This window comes from Palaemon carinicauda, chromosome 7 (assembly GCF_036898095.1).
Source record: "Palaemon carinicauda isolate YSFRI2023 chromosome 7, ASM3689809v2, whole genome shotgun sequence".
NCBI lineage: Eukaryota > Metazoa > Arthropoda > Malacostraca > Decapoda > Palaemonidae > Palaemon > Palaemon carinicauda.
In genome coordinates this window covers 13,740,027-13,760,026 of record NC_090731.1, presented here as the reverse complement: position 1 = coordinate 13,760,026, position 20,000 = coordinate 13,740,027, and the positions used below count along the sequence as shown (strand labels likewise).

At 33.7% G+C, this 20,000-nt stretch overlaps 1 protein-coding gene across 4 annotated transcripts in view; it reads right to left on the bottom strand.

The window, feature by feature from the left end:
* LOC137643855 (neural-cadherin-like) overlaps positions 1 to 20,000 on the bottom strand; it is a 63,976-nt gene that overhangs the window by 31,655 nt on the left and 12,321 nt on the right. The window contains exons 3-11 of one of the 4 annotated variants that reach the window (XM_068376581.1): positions 19,972 to 20,000; positions 13,742 to 13,888; positions 11,340 to 11,613; positions 5,724 to 7,996; positions 4,456 to 5,368; positions 4,088 to 4,277; positions 3,530 to 3,768; positions 3,015 to 3,230; positions 2,059 to 2,502 (exon numbers count right to left, since the gene is read on the bottom strand). The exon at positions 19,972 to 20,000 is cut by the window's right edge and continues 109 nt beyond it. The exons of 2 other annotated variants lie outside the window; for them this stretch is intronic. In XM_068376581.1, the coding sequence (XP_068232682.1) occupies positions 2,312 to 2,502; positions 3,015 to 3,230; positions 3,530 to 3,768; positions 4,088 to 4,277; positions 4,456 to 5,368; positions 5,724 to 7,996; positions 11,340 to 11,613; positions 13,742 to 13,888; positions 19,972 to 20,000 (4,472 nt within the window). In that variant the 3' untranslated portion in view covers positions 2,059 to 2,311. Of the gene's footprint in view, positions 1 to 2,058; positions 2,503 to 3,014; positions 3,231 to 3,529; positions 3,769 to 4,087; positions 4,278 to 4,455; positions 5,369 to 5,723; positions 7,997 to 11,339; positions 11,614 to 13,741; positions 13,889 to 19,971 lie in introns of those variants that run through there. One more of the 4 variants, XM_068376583.1, reaches the window with a different exon arrangement.

Below are 20,000 nucleotides of genomic sequence, written 5' to 3'. Positions count from 1 at the left end.
ATCTGTTAAATAAATCTTGCATGCACTCGCCTCAGGATAGACAAAAAACATAAGTCTATCCATGACGTTTATTAGAACACGTAACAAAAATATAATTTGTTGACAATCCTCTCAAGGTTTAGACATCTCTCAATACAACAACTGGAAACATTTGACTGACTACTTACAATACTGATCGCACAGCAGATGAAAACATTTAAACCTTACATGGATTTCAGAGGGATACTCAAACACACACGCATACATATTATGTATATATATATATATATATATATAATATATATATATATATATATATATTATATATATATAATATATATATATATTATATATATATAATATATATATATATTATATATATATATATATATATATTATATATATATATATATATATTATATATATATATATATATATTATATCTACGTTGTATATATATATATATATATATACACGCGCACAAACACGTGTGTATATATGTATATATATATACACACACACACACACACACACATATATATATATATATATATATATAATATACATTCATATATACAGTGTGTATGTACATTGGAGTACCCACAAACAAACACTAAATATCCAGTTTATCAGAAACAACAGCTATCTTACAAATGCCCTACTTATAACATCAGAATCTATCAAAATCTAGTTTCAGTCATCATCATACTTTAAATGGGGTTTTCTTATAATGAACACTTTCGTTGACATTGATGAGCTAGACAACTGTTAAGTATAATGACAAAGTACGTATGATGACTACTTTAATAATGTACACATAAAACGCACTTATGATAAGTGCATGGAATATACATGCATACATATATATGTACATCAGGTGGCCGTCTCCAGGGGTTCTCTTAATAATGCCTTGGCCTCACACTGGTTAGGGTCAAGACACAGAATTGGTTGGTCAAAGGCGGAAAAAGTAATCCATTTAATGACTATTTCCAAAGGAATATTGTTGAATCATTTTTAATCTCATGTACTCAAGGTAGAAATTTGAATCTGAGCCCAGGTTTGTTTTCCGTTAATCCAGTATTATCCTTTTATCTAAAATGTGACTTCTCTGGAATTATTAAGAAACTAACAGCTGTTGGATCCCCTTTTCCTGTATAAATACGATGTCTTTGTATATGTATTCTTATTGCTGAGTTTGATAATGTCCTCAGTGGATGAAAGAAGTAACTCCAATCAAGTCTTTTTAATTTTTTCCTTTCGTGGCTTTAATACATTTTATATTCATCACGTGTCAGCTTTCGTGATTTCTACACATATATATTGTATGTGGGTGTATGGTGTGAAGAAAGCTCTGGGTGATAGGAGGATAGATGTGAGAGAGGCAAGAGAGCGTGCTAGAAATAGGAATGAATGGCGAGCGATTGTGACGCAGTTCCGGTAGGCCCTGCTGCTTCCTCCGGTGCCTTAGATGACCACGGAGGTAGCAGCAGTAGGGGACTCAGCAGTATGAAGCTTCATCTGTGGTGGAAATGTGGGAGGTTGGGCTGTGGCACCCTAGCAGTACCAGCTGAACTCGGCTGAGTCCCTGGTTAGGCTGGAGGAACGTAGAGAGTAGAGGTCCCCCTTTTTTGTTTTGTTTCTTGTTGATGTCGGCTACTCCCCAAAATTGGGGGAAGTGCCTTTGGTATATGTATGTATGTATACAGAATAAGCGATCACACAAATGTGAACATATATGTAAGAGAATGTTTTGGGATTACATAAATGTACAGTGATGTTTTCACCTAGAGGACCATCAGTTTCTTCTTTATGAGTCGTAATATTAGATTTACTTTACTCTAGATGTTTATTTTGCCGAGGGAAACAAATATGATTTGAGTATACATATTGTATACATATAAACATACATACAGAATATACATGTACATCTATGCATACATACGTATATAATTGTTTACACACACACTGACACATGCACACACACAAACACATACACACACATCAACACACACATTATATATATATATATATATATATATATATATTATATATACATATATAAATTGAAAAGGTAAAAATTCTTTCGTTTAGAATTTCGTTCCGTTTTAAAGGCGACTTCCAGCACACCTTTCATTCCAAAGCTTTACACGAAATCCCCACGGCCATTCTTATGAGCAAGGTCTCACATCAATAAAAAAATGAAATACCATTTAGCTGTAAGAAAGGAGAAAAACTCACTACCTAAACATAACGTCACACTAAGTTCTTTGGATTCAAAAATTTCCAGACGATACAACTAAATCCTCAACGAACACGACTCCTAAAATCCGCATCAGCTTTGTGGCAACGTGTGTCTGTTGTACCCAAGGAAAGAGACTGATTCCTCAGGTGTTTCTTCTTCTTGGATGGCGTAGTTGGGAATGAAATGCCAGTCTGGGGGCTCTTTGAAACTGCCCGAGGTTTGCACGTCCCGTCTACTGATGAGGACGTCAACGTTCGTTATGCTGCTCTTCATTGGGGACCCTGGCGAAGGAAATGAAGACTGTTCAAGTGGTTTCGTTGATGGATTTCAACTTCTGTAAAAGTGCTATCGTAATTTAGATAGATTTCAGCCTCTGTAAAAGTATTAGGAGTGATGCAATGTAGTGTGATCGAGAAACGCATACAAAGTCTAAGTCATTACATTCAAATTTTTTAGTTATCCAGAACTATAATTCTGCTAATCTAAGTAAAAGCCATGGTCGGAAATCTTCCCATATTTATTAATTATAGATATATTTCAATAAAGATTTTCACCATTGAAATGATATTACAAGAGTGATCAAAATATTGGCCTTGAAACTTTTTATTTTATGTGAAACTCTTCCAAATTTTGTCTTGACATTTAGATAATCTTATACTTTATTTGTGCAACAATTCTGCTACTTCAAATAGAAGCCATGGTCTAGAATGATCACATGTTTATTCATAATATATATATATATTTCAATAAAGATATTCCAATTGAAATGCTATTATAAGAAATAGATAAATACCTTGCACTTCCTTTGCTATAAGATTCCCTCCATTTGTGACAACTGGTGTTGCTGGAACGTTCAAGGCGGTTAGATCGAGTATGGTCACTTCGCCTTCCCCGCCTCCTTTGTCATCGTAATGGACGCTAGTTTCATGCTTTGTTTGGTCTGGGCTATCCTTGGGAACACGCTGACGCCTGCGACTGAGGCACAAAATGAACGTGGCTCCTAAAGCTGCTGGGGTGTAAAACACAATGATAGTTTTTAATGGTCTACTTAAGATAAGCGTAGTATGAGCTCATGGTCATCTGTCATACGGTAATTTCTAATATAGAGAAAGATTCTAATTTTACGGTATTTTAGTGACTAAATAAGTCATCTATGCTTAACATGAGTTGTTCATGTACAGATGCTTATGAATCAACTTAGATTTTTAACAATGAATATAAAATATCATGTGTTAACGTCGTCCAGGGGGCAATGGCTGTTATGGAAATCAAAATAGGCTGTCATTTTCAAAAGAAACAATGTATTACCTAATACCACTATGATGCAAACAATAATGGCTGCCAACACTGGTAGATTTGGTTGAAATAGAGGGCTATCTTCCTGTAACAATTCACAATTGGTACCAACAAATCCCGTGGGACATTGGCATGAATAGGACGGCTGTTGATTGTGGCAGGTGCCACCATTTCTGCACGGACTAGATAAGCATTCGTCTTCATCCAGACAAATGTGGTGATCTCTTGATAGTAGAGATCCTTCTGGGCAGCTAGAAAGGTGAAAAAAGGAGAGTTAACATTTTCCTTGGTATATTGATTTAATTTTCTAGTCTTAAACAACAATTCATTCTTTAAGGTGCGATGTACCATTGATTGAGGAACAGTGGTTTTGAGTTACAGTGGTAAGTACCTTTGGTCTAAAAGTCTCCGTCTGGAGAATAGCCCCAGACAATCTACTGTGGTAAACTGAGGGATGGTCAGTACTGTAAATATGAAATTACCTGAATAGTAATCTATAAATTATAAAGTCTAATGAATATTTTCTCGGCATTTCACCCTCAAAGTGGATTAGATATTGGTTTAACCTACCCACATTCATGCCTCATCCATAGCTCCTTGCATGTAAATGGTGCAATGCATGTTATGTTAAGGCACTGGGTGGGGGAATTGCACTGCGAGGTGAGGTTGTGGTACAGTGAGACTTGTGCCCATTGTGTACTGCTGGTCTCAGGAGGCAAGGGCAATATTTTACCCTCTATGCGAATATCGTCTATACAACCTGAAAATTGGGAAATAAAATGCTACTGAGTTAGATCTAAAAATTCTAAAAGAATTTGACTATTTAATATATAAATAAGAATTTCTTCATGTGACATATCTTCAATTCTAAGCAGTGTTCAAAATGCACAGTAATTGTAGAAGGCAAACTAATCTATAAAAAATTAGGTTACATTTACCAAATTTATAATCATCATACACTTTGAAGGTGTTGGCATTTGAATAGTTGACTTTACCACCAATGAACATTCCCTCTTGTTCATCAATGTCCATTAGTAAATTGCCGGAAAATATGGAGGTTTCATTATATCTTCGTCCCTCCCCACCATCCAACAAGAGGGCAACATTCATTCCGTAACGTTCCACCTTTACAAAATGCCACTCTCCATTGTTTACAGCTACTTTAGAAAGGCACAACTCTCGTTCTTCAGTGTACAGTTCATGGAAGTTATATTTAAACTGCAAATATCCTTCTTTAAGACTGAGAATTCCATACTTTCTATTTAGCTTATCCGTTATTCTAAAAAGTTCACCATCCATTTCCCAAGTTCGAAATCTCATCTGTATATTAGTTCGAAATGGATTGGGCTTGAAGGACAGGGTGTATTTGACAAACGACTGAGCTTCAAAGTAAGCTGGGATGGTGGGCTCATCACACGAAGGACCCATCCAACCAGACTTGCACAAGCAATGTGGCTCGGATGTAGACCCACTGCAAATACCATTGGTTCCACAGCCCATCATTGTAGAGTTACTATTGCAAAAGGTCTCAAAATGAGGACACCTGGTTGCACTGTTCTTTTGTAGGCTTGGATGGGAAAAATCATAGAAATGACTGTTCATCATTAGGTTCCTGATGCAGCCTTGAAAGGGTTTTCCTAAGGGCACATGGTCCTTTCCATACAAGGTGGTGAAGAATGTCTCATGGGCTAAACCACCAACTTGTAGTGGACTATGTACGTTAAGATACTCATTAAATGGTGGCAGTGTACCATGTGCATGGCAAGTGGATAAGTCACCATTACTCTTTGCGCTTCCCCTTGATTCAGTTATGTTTGCTTCTGTACACTGATCTAAGGCTAGTCTCACTGTCTGAAAAAACAAGGGTGGAAAAATTAGGGCAATACAATTTTCTAATAAAGAATAAAATGTATCATTTATTCATTATTAAAAGACCAACTTCATGCAATAATTAACTAAGAAGATACGGATTACATTCATAGCTAACATTTGATTTAAATGAATAATTATATCTACTCCTAAATTTCCTCTTTTGAAAAGTCAGTACTGAGGCTATACACTTTTTATTGACTATGAACACTTTCACACTATTTCAGAAAGATAATGAGTTAGACTAAAAAGAGAGAGACTAAGGAGAATCCCAAAGAATATAAAGATGTGGCTGGTATGCCAGAAAATATTAAATTCCGATTGTGAAAAATATTACCTCCTTATCCCAAAAGATATCTGCTTTGCGCCATCTGCCATCATTAAGCTCCTCAGAACTGTTCACTGGGAGACTTAGAGTCCCTGACCCAAAATTGATTAGTAACCTCAGTCTTCCATCAACAATCTCCAATGCAATGAAATCTGTAACAGTGTGCTTCTTAACATTCTGGAACGTTATCGGACCATTATATAAAATCGTACCTTCCGGGCTGGTACTCATAAATTCAATACTTAAGTGTGATCTTTCGCAAACCTGTAGAGGTGGAAACCAGGCGAAGCCATTTCCTTGGAACGTTCTCGTCAGAGTTTGGCACTTTGGCCCATCATATCCCTCAGGACAGATACAGCGAATGCTAGATTCTTCTTCGACGCATTTGCCATCGTTAAGGCAAGGATTTGGACGGCATGACTCTTTCTGGAAAAAGTTCCTGGCAGTACACACACATTCGGGGGTTAACTTAGTATGGAGACCTACATACGACGTTCTATTGGCATCAATCAAGTAATGTGTCTTTAGCACTTCAAGATTGTTGGCACAAGAACCAAAGCAGTTTGCATTTTCATATAAACATTCGTCAATCCCTACCATGATGATGCTTAAACCAAGTTCTTCTTCTATTTCATTTCTGTGTATCATGATCAGACCATTTAATTTCTCTGGCTTCAAATACCACGAATTATAAACTGAAAAGAAAATATCTGTTATAGGTGGCATTCTTTGTCTTAACTGTATACTGAACAAATCAATACCATGACCACTGACATCATAAATCTCAGCCAATTTTTCTTTAAATCTTTCTGCAATACTTTTCATTGGTTTGTTAGTTCTGTAATCCCACTGACGAATAAATTCTTCATCACTAATATTTTCGATGCGAACTGAAGCTGAACTTTTGACAGCGCTCTCGGAAACGTGCCTAACTTTCACGTTAACTTTGGCTTGTACTTTTGACTGATAATGTTTACCATCATGAACTTCGAACTGTAGGCTGTAAAGATTTTCACTTGTAGCATATTTCATCGTAATCATTCCATTTTCTTCATTCAGTAGAAAGTTCGGGTGATGGCTCATAGCCCAAGTGAACTTCTTGTCTTCTAGATCCCAGTCGTCAGGATCATGAATGTACACCCGTCCAATCTGAGTATCAAGGGCTCTGCCCTTATAACTATAAAAGAGAATTTCTTTCATTCCACTCTTCATTTGGTTATCATTATCATCTCCAATGACAACAGTTAGTGTTGAAGTGCCTATCATTGGTGGTGACCCTGAATCTTTTACAATTATAGGAATAAGATATTCTTTTTGTACTTCACGATCAAACTTCCTTAAGGAGGATATGACTGCTGTTCCTTCTCCATTGGCCCTGTCAGGGAAGCTGTCTACCCTGAAGGAGGCTTTGATGTCATCAGGTACATAGGGGCTAAGCCGGAAATGAAAAGGAGGGCCATTATTCCTAAATGGGTCATCTGCATCCGTTGCAAGAACTTCTGCAAATTTCCTCGGCGGTTGGTTTTCTGGTAAAACTGGACGGTAGTCTTCTAAGATCTTTGGGGCATTATCATTAATGTCTATGACAATAACTGTCAGCATAGCAGTGGCACTCTTGGTAGGAATGCCATCATCAATAGCCAAGATCTTGATCAAATGGTAAGGACTGGTCTCCCTGTCTAGAGGTCTCTGAATAGTCACTGAGCCTGAACTATCAATAGCAAAATGTCTGTTTCTATCAGAAGCACGGTCTATTCTGTAAGATATCTTGCTTTTACCTCCCATATCTGGATCAAATGCTGTGATATTAACCAAACTTCTGCCAACTGGAGCATTTTCAAACACTCTTGCTTCAGAAACCTTTTCAGTGAAATAAGGAGGATTGTCATTGATATCTTTCAGTTTTACTTTCACCCACGACTTCGCTGTGTGGTACACATCGGAGAAACCCTCCTCACCTTCATCGCTAACCTCTATCTGAAATTTGAATCCATTAGCTTCTCTGTAATTCTCATAATCTAAAGGTTTGATTACCATGAGCGATCCGGTACCGTCATCATTTGTTACCATAGTGAATTTATCTGCCCCAAACCCCGAGGAGTCAACGACTCTGTAACTAAATACATTTGTGTTATCTTCATCCTGAACCGTGACGGTTAATAAGGGTTCTTCAGGTAAGTTGGAGCCATCGGTCTCTTCTGTTTCGATGAGCCATTCATCCTTCGTGAATCTTGGAGGTCTGTCGTTGACGTCTAGGATTTGGATGCTCACAGTGCCTGTGCCTGCGTAAGAAGGAGTCAGTTTACAAAGGCATAACTGAAAGGAATGCTTATAATTGAATCCAAATACTGCTATTACAACACAATTGTTTATTATCTTAATAATTTCTTTGTATAAAGGGGTGCATTTAATTACGATAACCCTGAATTAAAAGGAAACTAAGGATAAAAAAGATTCACTTAAGTAATCCTAGGCTTGGCAGTTATTCTTAAAGGTTTAAAAGTTTAAAGGCCACTCATGAATGGCAGAGGCAAGGGATAGTGACATTACCCTATCAAGGAGGACAATGCCCTAGAGACTGACTAATATATATATATATATATATATGTATGTATATATATACATATATGATATATATATGTATATATACATACATATATATATATATATATATATACACACACACACATATATATATATATATATACATATATATATATATATATATATGTATGTATATATATATATATATATGTATGTATATATACATATATATATTATATATGTATATATATACATACATATATATATATATATATATATATTTATACGTATAATCAGTGCCCAAGACCCCTCTCCACCCAAGTTAGGATCAAGGAGGGCTACGCAATGGCTGCTGATGACTCAGCAGATAGACCTATAAGGATGGTGAGGTTGCAGTGACCAAAGTAACTAACGAGTTTGACCGGGACTCGAACCCCAATCTGGTGTTCACCAGTCAGGGACGTTACTACATCGGCCATCACAACCCTAAAAAAGATCTTTAGACATTAGTGCCTTTTGCAATCATTCAAATAAAGAGTTGCGTTTATTATCATTAAGAGCAAAAGATATTACTCATGGACATGAAAAAAATAGAAATTTTAATATAAAAAACTAGAAAGTTTAGTAAAGTACAGATTATTATTAAGAGCAAAAGATATTACCCATGGACATGAAAAAACTAGAAATTTTAACACAAAAAACTAGAAATTTTAGTAAAGTACAGATTAAAAAAAAACAGAGAAAAATAGAACAATTATACTATTAGCCTAATTTTACTGGGAATTATATCCTCAGTAAGATTAACAAAACTAGTGTAGTCAGATTAGTTCAGGAGGTTTAGTTTTTGTATAAACTATCCATGAATATTATATAGTTAAGAGATAAAGAGAACATTATCACTTTATGAATAGCTCAGATAGTTCTCTTGATTATATATCAAGTAAGGGAAATTATTAGTTAAGGGTATTTGGAAATGAAGGAAAATTAATAGAAATTCTTAATATTATTTTTAAGTGATACTTTGTCCGAAATATTCATAGATTTATGATGTTTAAGTGATAATTTGTTTAAAGTATTGATTAATTTGTTCTAAAATGCACTAAAACATTAATTACCTTGATAATTGACTAATTAAGGTGCTGACTGATGCAATTCTTGATGGCCAGGTAAAGGTTAGTACACAATTGACTTAAACCTTTTTTTATATTATTAATCTAAAGATTTGGTGAATGGAGGAAAACGTGATAACCAGATGACAAGAAAATAAAGACAAACAGAACGCGAACAGTTAATTGAACAATTGTACTTTGGAAATGATTAATCACAAGAATAAAATCATGGTTAAATTCCCATGATTGAATCAAGATTGATGGTACAAAAAATTAGAATCATGGTGAGATTAAATGTCATCTAACCTATTTAATAAAGGGCAAGTGTCTGGCTATATATATATATATATATATACATATATATGTATATGTATATGTATATGTATATATATGTATATATATGTATATATATATATATATATATATGTATATGTATATGTATATATATATGTATATGTATATGTATATGTATATATATATATTTATATATACCTACATATATATATGTATATATATATACATAATATATATATACATAATATATATATATATATATATATGTATATATATATATACTGTATATATCCACTCATGCTGGGTCGCGTGTGCATATCTAAACATTTAGCCTTAATTTTTGACGGGTCGCGTATACTGGTATATGATATAGTGCTTAATCTATGAGTGGCTAAATTACTCATCAGTGGCTTGCCTGGATGACATGTTAACCAAGAGATTAAAGAAATTAAAAGAGATTAAAGAAAATTTTTAAGATGACATCTAAATAATCCTTATGCATATAAATATATATATATATATATATATATACATATACATATACATATACATATACATATATTTATATATATATATATATATATACATATATATACATATAACTATACAGTATTTTATATTTGATAAGCAAACCAAGACAATCAAATAATTTAGAAATGTAAACAGAAATATAAACGTATACGAGAGGGTAATTATAGGAATAAAATTTAAATTATTAAAATTATTAAAAGTATTAAAATTATTAAAATTACTAAAATTATTAAAATTACTAAAATTATTAAAATTATTTAAATCATTGTTATTGTTATTGTTATTGTTATGATTGATAGTAAAATTATTGAAAATTATAATAATTATCAAAATTAATAAAATATAAGTATAATAATTATCAAAATTATACAAATAATTAAAGTTATTAAGATTATTAACAATATTAGAATTATCAACATCACTGAAATCATAAAAACATTAAACTCACAATAAGTATAAAAATTATGAAAATTATCAAATTAATTAAAGTTATTAAAATAGTTAAAAACATTAGAACTATTATCATCACTGAAATCATAAAAACTTTAAACTCATAATAAGTATAAAAATTATCAAAATATCTGAAGTTATTAACATCATTAAAAATATTAGAACTATTATAATTACTGAAATCAGAAAAACTCTAATAGATATCAAAACTATCAAAATAACCCATTTTCATATCCATACAATTCTACTCTAATAGATATCAAAACTATCAAAATAACCCATTTTCATATCCAGACAATTCTACTCTAATAGATATCAAAACTATCAAAATAACCCATTTTCATATCCAGACAATTCTACTCTAATAGATATCAAAACTATCAAAATAACCCATTTTCATATCCAGACAATTCTACTCTAATAGATATCAAAACTATCAAAATAACCCATTTTCATATCCAGACAATTCTACTCTAATAGATATCTAAACTATCAAAATAACCCATTTTCATATCCAGACAATTCTACTCTAATAGATATCAAAACTATCAAAATAACCCATTTTCATATCCAGACAATTCTACTCTAATAGATATCAAAACTATCAAAATAACCCATTTTCATATCCAGACAATTCTACTCTAATAGATATCAAAACTATTAAAATAACCCATTTTCATATCCCGACAATTCTTACCTGTAAGCCCACCTCCATCCATGGCCACCACTTGTATCAAATACTCCTTCGCCGCCTCTCTGTCCAAGCAACACACAGCCGTCCGGACAATTCCCGTCTCCCGATCAATCGAGAAAATCGGCTTACCGACGCTCTCGTCCACGACATTCTTCTCCAGATAATAGGTCAGCCGGGCATTCGTACCTTCGTCTGGGTCATCGTAGTCGTCTGCCTTGATGGTGACGACCTCCTGGTCGTATTCCCCGTTTTCCGTGATGTTTCCGTAGTATAGGTCCTGGAATATGGTGTTATGGTGATTAAATGAGTTCCGCTGTCTCATCAGAAATTGATAGTTGTAGTTTATATAATTACATTTCCCAGGTAACCATGGGCAATATTCCTTGTTTCTTTTCCTCACTGGGCAGTTTTCCCTGTTGGAGCCTCTGGGCTTATGGAATACTGCTTTTCCAGCTGGGGTTGTAGCTTAGCAATTAGAAATAATAATAATAATAATAATAATAATAATAATAATAATAATAATAATAATAATAATAACTAGCGGAACCTCTGTAAATTACACGAAATGATATTTTCAATATTGATTATCTTGTTCCTAACCTATACATGTTTGAATAAAATGCGATAAGATTTGACTTGTATAATCATCTTAGAAAATGAGCAATACATGAAACAATTTACAAAACTTCTTTATATACAATATTTCTAGTAAAGGTAGTTCCTCTTCTGTGGCTATGAGTAGAATTATTCTGAGGACAAATTTTCACTCTTACACTGTTCATAGACTTTGCTCTTGAGAAGGCTACATAAAGTTGTCCATGAGTAAAGCAAGGTTGTGGTAGGTAGATCTCAACCTTATCGAAAGTCTGTCCTTGACCTTTATCAATGGTCATTGAATATGATAGGCGGACGGGAAATTGAGTAATGTCTAGGAAGATTTGAAGCAAAGGGTGATTAGAATTATGAGAAATCTTTTACAATAAGAACAGATTAGTTGTTAAACAAAAAGGACCGAGAATAATTTTATAATCTAGGTTATGAAAATTGATAGAACTCAATTTTTTGTCTAATATTAAAAAAAAGAAAAAAAAGAAAAAAAGGAGCCAGATGCTAAAGACAAAATTGAGAAAACTACACAAGATGTGCTTTGGTTAAGTAATCATAGTCTAACATGAATTTGTAAGAGTATACCATGAAATTATTTCCGTTTTCTTTAAAGCATGACCCACGAGTATACCATGAAATTATTTCCATTTTCTTTAAAGCGTGACACAAAATAAATAACACACGCTATCGTATTAATATATAGATGATAATGATAACAAGGAAGTCTGATTTCAACAGAGCAAACAGGAATTATATCTGGCCAAATCTTTCCCCGGTTAGTATCTCTGTCTGTCTGTCTGCCTCGCCTTCTCTCTATTCATATGGCTCCGAAACGATTTTCAAGGAACACGAGGAAGTATAAATCTTTGGCCCTTCAACCCAAGAGAAAACTTATCTCGAATTTACATTTAAAGAGCGAGAAGAAGAAGAAGAAGAAGAAGAAGAAGAAGAAGAAGAAGAAGGAGAAGAAGAAGAAGAAGAAAGGGGACGTAGCCTGGAAAGTACTGGATGCAGGACAGCCATAAATTTAAATTTTGCTATAAATTTGGTTGGGATATTTCTTCGTGTCAAGAAGTGTTATTCTAATATTTCTAGTTTACTGTTTATTCCATTATATATATATATATATATATATATATATATATATATATATATAATATATATATATATATATACATATATATATACACAAATATATATATACATATACATGTATAAATATGTATATATATATATATATATATATATATATATATATATATATATATATATATATATATATATATATATATATATATATATATATATATATATATATATATATATATATATATATATATATATATATATATATATATGAATTAAAAATGTATATACATATAGATATGTATGCTGTATATATACACATACATATATACATATCTATCTATCTATCTATCTACACACACATATATATATATATATATATATATATATATATATATATATATATATATATATATATATATACATAGTTATTTGTGTGTGTGTGTTTGTGTGTGTTACAACTCAAAGAGCCATGGAAAGAATAATGAAGGGATTAACACACTCATACCCATATAGACACAGTTGTGTATATTTACAGAGAGAGAGAGAGAGAGAGAGAGAGAGAGAGAGAGAGAGAGAGAGAGAGAGAGAGAGAGAAATTTTTCTAACCTTAAACCCTTTCACATAGAATAAACAACTTCAGAGGAAAGTTCAGAACAATCTTCTATACCATTCACAACGTCTCCCACTATTCACGATAGCTTCTCACTTACCTGAGGGAAGATTGGTGCGTTGTCATTGACGTCTCTGAGATGAACGACAATTTCGCTGTAGCCTACGAGTCCGGTGCCACCTTCGTCTTGAGCGAATACAGTCAGACCCCAACTCGGACGGCCTCCTGGATGATCTCGGTCCAGTGGCTGTTTTTTTGGAATAATTTCGAGTTGTAATTTCGTATATTTGTGCATAATTTAAAAAAAAAATTAGGTAAACATCTGTTTGGTGTATTTATTTAAGAAATTGCTCTGAAAGTGTCACAGACGACTGTTGGTGTTAAATGGTATATTTGATATTATTATTATTATTATTATTATTATTATTATTATTATTATTATTATTATTATTATTATTATTATTATTATTATTATTATTATTATTATTAATTAAGCTACAACACTAGTTGGAAAGGGAGGATGCTATAAGCATAATGACTCCAACAGGGAAAAATAGCCCCGTGAGGAAAGGAAATAAGGAAATAAACTACAAGAGAAGTAATGAACAATTGAATTTTAGAACAGTAATAATATTCAAATAGATCTCTCATATATAAACTATAAAAACTTCAATTAAACCAGAGGAAGAGAAATAAGATAGAATGGTGTGCCCAAGTTTACCCTCAGGCAAAAGGGAATTGTCCTAAAGGTGCTTAAATATTTATGAATCCTATTTTATTAAGAAGAATTACATAAAATTTGCGAAACAGATCAGACATTGTCATTAAAAAAAAAAAAAAAAAAAAAAAAAAAAAATTAGAATTGTAAGTTACACCAATTACAAATTTTAAGATATTTGTTCAGATTATTACTTACTGATTTATTTAGCTAATGCCATGTCTTGTCCTAAATATCTCATCCTTATGTTACTAACTGCAAGCAAAAGGTAAAGTCGTAACGTTATAACTATAATTTTATATTTTGATTTTCACTGAGATATATAATTTCTACGTTTCTTTAATCCTATAATGGTGAATTGCAAAAGTTAAATACTAGCTGTACCTTTAAAATATATATATTTTTTTTGGTGAATAGATCATGAACTACAGTCAATTCTTTTTAGCGAAGCAGATTTGCACCGACTCGCAGGGGAGCCCTTTTAGCTCGGAAAAGTTTCCTATAATTTTATATTTTGATTTTCACTGAGATATATAATTTCTACGTTTCTTTAATCCTATAATGGTAAATTGCAAAAGTTAAATACTAGCTGTACCTTTAAAATATTAACATTTTTGTTTGGTGAATAGATCATGAACTACAGTCAATTCTTTTTAGCGAGGCAGATTTGCACCGACTCGCAAGGGAGCCCTTTTAGCTCGGAAAAGTTTCCTGATCGCTGATTGGTTAAAGAAGATAATTCTAACCAATAGTTTATTCAATACACTTAACGTAATCTCAACTTTACGTCAATGTATAGTATTCTTGGAAATGATGTGGCATTTTTAAATTTATTTCAGAAGCAGGTCTTCTGAAAAACATTTAACTTTTATGACATTTAACTTTTATGATACTCTTTTATTTTTTATTTTATTTTTTATTTTTGTATACATAAATTAAATGTTACCGGCGTCAATGACCTTAGATGTCAGGATGCCTGAAAACTTTAAGTCAAACAATCAATCATTGTATAGTAACTGAATACTCTTTTATTTTTTATTTTATTCTATTTTTTTTATTTTTGTATACATGAATTAAATGTTACCGGCGTCAATGACCTTAGATGTCAGGATGCCTGAACACTAAATCAATCAATCAATCAATGTATAGTAATTGAATTGGCTGACTTCCAAATGTAATCAAATTTTGATTCGTAGGCCGCAAGATATTAAGTCTGAAATGATGAAATGGAAAAGATGTCTTCTTTGTATGATTGAAATATTGATTAAATGGTCGATTTGTATTTATCAAGGAATAAAACAATAATTTTATAAATTATTATCATTGTTAATAATAATTATTAAATGATTATTTTTATTATTATTAAAAATCATTCTTATTAATAATTATTAATATTATTAATCATTATTATTGTTTATAGTTATTATCAATAATAATAATAATAATAATAATAATAATAATAATTTTTATTATTATTATTATTATTATTATTATTATTATCATTATCAAATATATTTTCTTCCCATCATTCTGTTTGTAACAAAACTGTGAGTTGCAAAAGTTAATCTTTTCCCCCCCATGAATTGGAAAGCCATAGACTTGCAATGAAACGAAAGAACCATTACGTATTTCAATCAAACTATCGACAGGAAACCTAACATTTAGAGATTCTTTTGAAATGGACCTCCATGAATCGTAGCCCTTGGAAAGAAAACGAATTTTGGATTTTGACATTGGATTTTTTTTTTTTTTTTTTTTTTTTGGTGGTCGAGCCATGTCGTCCAGATGGGAGTTTCTCTGAGGCAGCTTTCTACTTGGGATATTTCTGCGAGTGATATACTGTACCAGAGATATTTTGACCTTAGAGGTGTCACGGAGTTCTAACCTCCCGAGCGAATATCCTGAGAGATATCGTGTATAAAGTAATAGTCATCTTGCAATTATTCAACCTGATTTAATGAAATTTATACATTAAAATATTAGGATTGTTCTCTCTCTCTCTCTCTCTCTCTCTCTCTCTCTCTCTCTCTCTCTCTCTCTCTCTCTCGAGGTGCCTCACACTGGGGGACCTGGGGGAACCCAAATATAAAATAAGCCAATAAGGCTCACTCTCTCTCTCTCTTTCTCTCTCTCTCTCTCTCTCTCTCGAGGTGCCTCACACTGAGGGACCTGGGGAACCCAAACATAAAATAAGGTAATGAGGCAATAAGGCTCTCTCTCTCTCTCTCTCTCTCTCTCTCTCTCGAGGTGCCTCACACTGAGGGACCTGGGGGAACCCAAATATAAAGTAAGGCAATAAGGCAATAAGGCTCTCTCTCTCTCTCTCTCTCTCTCTCTCTCTCTCTCTCTCTCTCCTCTCTCTCTCTCTCTCTCTCTCTCTCGGCACACTGAGGGATTTGGGGGAACCCAAATATAAAATAAGGCAATAAGGCAATAAGTCTCTCTCTCTCTCTCTCTCTCTCTCTCTCTCTCTCTCGAGGTGCCTCACATTGAGGGACCTGGGGGAACCCAAATATAAAATAAGGCAATAAGGCTCTCTCTCTTTCTCTATCTCTCTCTCTCTCTCTCTCTCTCTCTCTCTCTCTCTCTCACTGAGGGACCTGGGGGAACCCAAATATAAAGTAAGGCAATAAGGCAATAAGGCTCTCTCTCTCTCTCTCTCTCTCTCTCTCTCTCTCTCTCTCTCTCTCTCTCTCGGCACACTGAGGGATTTGGGGGAACCCAAATATAAAATAAGGCAATAAGGCAATAAGTCTCTCTCTCTCTCTCTCTCTCTCTCTCTCTCTCTCTCTCTCTCTCGAGGTGCCTCACATTGAGGGACCTGGGGGAACCCAAATATAAAATAAGGCAATAAGGCTCTCTCTCTTTCTCTATCTCTCTCTCTCTCTCTCCCTCTCTCTCTCTCTCTCTCTCGAGGTGCCTCACACTGAGGGACCTGGGGAACCCAAATGTAAAATAAGGCAATAAGGTTCTCTCTCTCTCTCTCTCTCTCTCTCTCTCTCTCTCTCACTGAGGGACCTGGGGGAACCCAAATATAAAATAAGGCAATAAGGTTCTCTCTCTCTCTCTCTCTCTCTCTCTCTCTCTCTCTCTCTCTCTCTCTCACTGAGGGACCTGGGGGAACCCAAATATAAAGTAAGGCAATAAGGCAATAAGGCTCTCTCTCTCTCTCTCTCTCTCTCTCTCTCTCTCTCTCTCTCTCGGCACACTGAGGGATTTGGGGGAACCCAAATATAAAATAAGGCAATAAGGCAATAAGTCTCTCTCTCTCTCTCTCTCTCTCTCTCTCTCTCTCTCTCTCTCTCGAGGTGCCTCACATTGAGGGACCTGGGGGAACCCAAATATAAAATAAGGCAATAAGGCTCTCTCTCTTTCTCTATCTCTCTCTCTCTCTCTCTCTCCCCTCTCTCTCTCTCTCTCTCGAGGTGCCTCACACTGAGGGACCTGGGGAACCCAAATGTAAAATAAGGCAATAAGGTTCTCTCTCTCTCTCTCTCTCTCTCTCTCTCTCTCTCTCTCTCTCTCTCTCTCTCATCTCTCTCGAGGTGCCTCACATTGAGGGACCTGGGGGAACCCAAATATAAAATAAGGCAATAAGGCTCTCTCTCTCTCTCTCTCTCTCTCTCTCTCTCTCTCTCTCTCTCTCGAGGTGCCTCACACTGAGGGACCTGGGGGAACCCAAATATAAAATGAGGCAATAAGGCAATAAGGCTCTCTCTCTCTCTCTCTCTCTCTCTCTCTCGAGGTGCCCCATACTGAGGGACCTGCGGGAACCCAATTATAAAATAAGGCAATAAGGCTCTCTCTCTCTCTCTCTCTCTCTCTCTCTCTCTCTCTCTCTCTCTCTCTCTCTCTCTCTCTCTCCTCCCCCCTCGAAGGATTGTCACTGTTGCAAAGAAAAGATAAATTCAGAATATCAAAGCTGCCGCTAAGTAGATACAAGTAGCTCTCAGGGACACTTTAAACGTTTGAGTCATGATATAATGGAAATATATGCATTATAATTTTAACGTTCTTCAAGAGAATGAAGATACAACTAAATCACCCAATAGGTAAAAACCTTCTCGAAATACATATGCTTTTGCACCTAAGATTTTAAAGGTCAAGAAAATGATGATACATCCATAGCACCAGTATGTAAAAAACCTTCTCGAAATACATATGCTTTTATAACCATGATATTAGAGTTCTTCAAGAAAAGCATGATACATTTAAAGCACCCACTATCTAAAAAACCTTCTCGAAATACATATGCTTTTATAACCATGATATTAAAGTTCTTCAAGAAAAGCATGATACATTTAAAGCACCCACTATGTAAAAAAACCTTCTCGAAATACATATGCTTTTATAACCATGATATCAAAGTTCTTCAAGAAAAGCATGATACATTTAAAGCACCCCACTATGTAAAAAAACCTTCTCGAAATACATATGCTTTTATAACCATGATATCAAAGTTCTTCAAGAAAAGCATGATACATTTAAAGCACCCACTATGTAAAAAACCTTCTCGAAATACACATGCTTTTATAACCCTGATATTAAAGTTCTTCAAGAAAAGCATGATACATTTAAAGCACCCACTATGTAAAAAACCTTGTCGAAATACATATGCTTTTATAACCATGATATCAAAGTTCTTCCAGAAAAGCATGATACATTTAAAGCACCCACTATGTAAAAAACCTTCTCGAAATACATATGCTTTTATAACCATGATATCAAAGTTCTTCAAGAAAAGCATGATACATTTAAAGCACCCACTATGTAAAAAACCTTCTCGAAATACATATGCTTTTATAACCATGATATCAAAGTTCTTCAAGAAAAGCATGATACATTTAAAGCACCTACTATTTAAAAAACCAAGAAAAGCATGATACATTTAAAGCACCCACTATGTAAAAAACCTTCTCGAAATACATATGCTTTTATAACCATGATATCAAAGTTCTTCAAGAAAAGCATGATACATTTAAAGCACCCACTATTTAAAAAACCAAGAAAAGCATGATACATTTAAAGCACCCACTATGTAAAAAAACCTTCTCGAAATACATATGCTTTTATAACCCTGATATTAAAGTTCTTCCAGAAAAGCATGATACATTTAAAGCACCCACTATGTAAAAAACCTTCTCGAAATACATATGCTTTTATAACCCTGATATTAAAGTTCTTCAAGAAAAGCATGATACATTTAAAGCACCCACTATGTAAAAAACCTTCTCGAAATACATATGCTTTTATAACCACGATATTAAAGTTCCAGAAAATGATGATACATTTAAAGCACCCACTATGTAAAAAACCTTCTCGAAATACACATGCTTTTATAACCATGATATTAAAGTTCCAGAAAATGATGATACATTTAAAGTACCCACTATGTAAAAACCTCCTCGAAATACATATGCTTTTATAGCCATATTATTATTCTTGGCCTTTTATAACCAAAATATTAAAGTTCTTAGAGAAAAGAATGTCACATCTGAATAACCCAATATGTAAAAAACATCTCGAAAATCATATGCTTTTAAAGCCAAAATCTTATTCTTTGGCTTAAATAGGGCAACACACTACTGAAGGACCCCATTCACATAGCTAACCTTTCTGGCGAAGATTTCTCCCGTCGAGG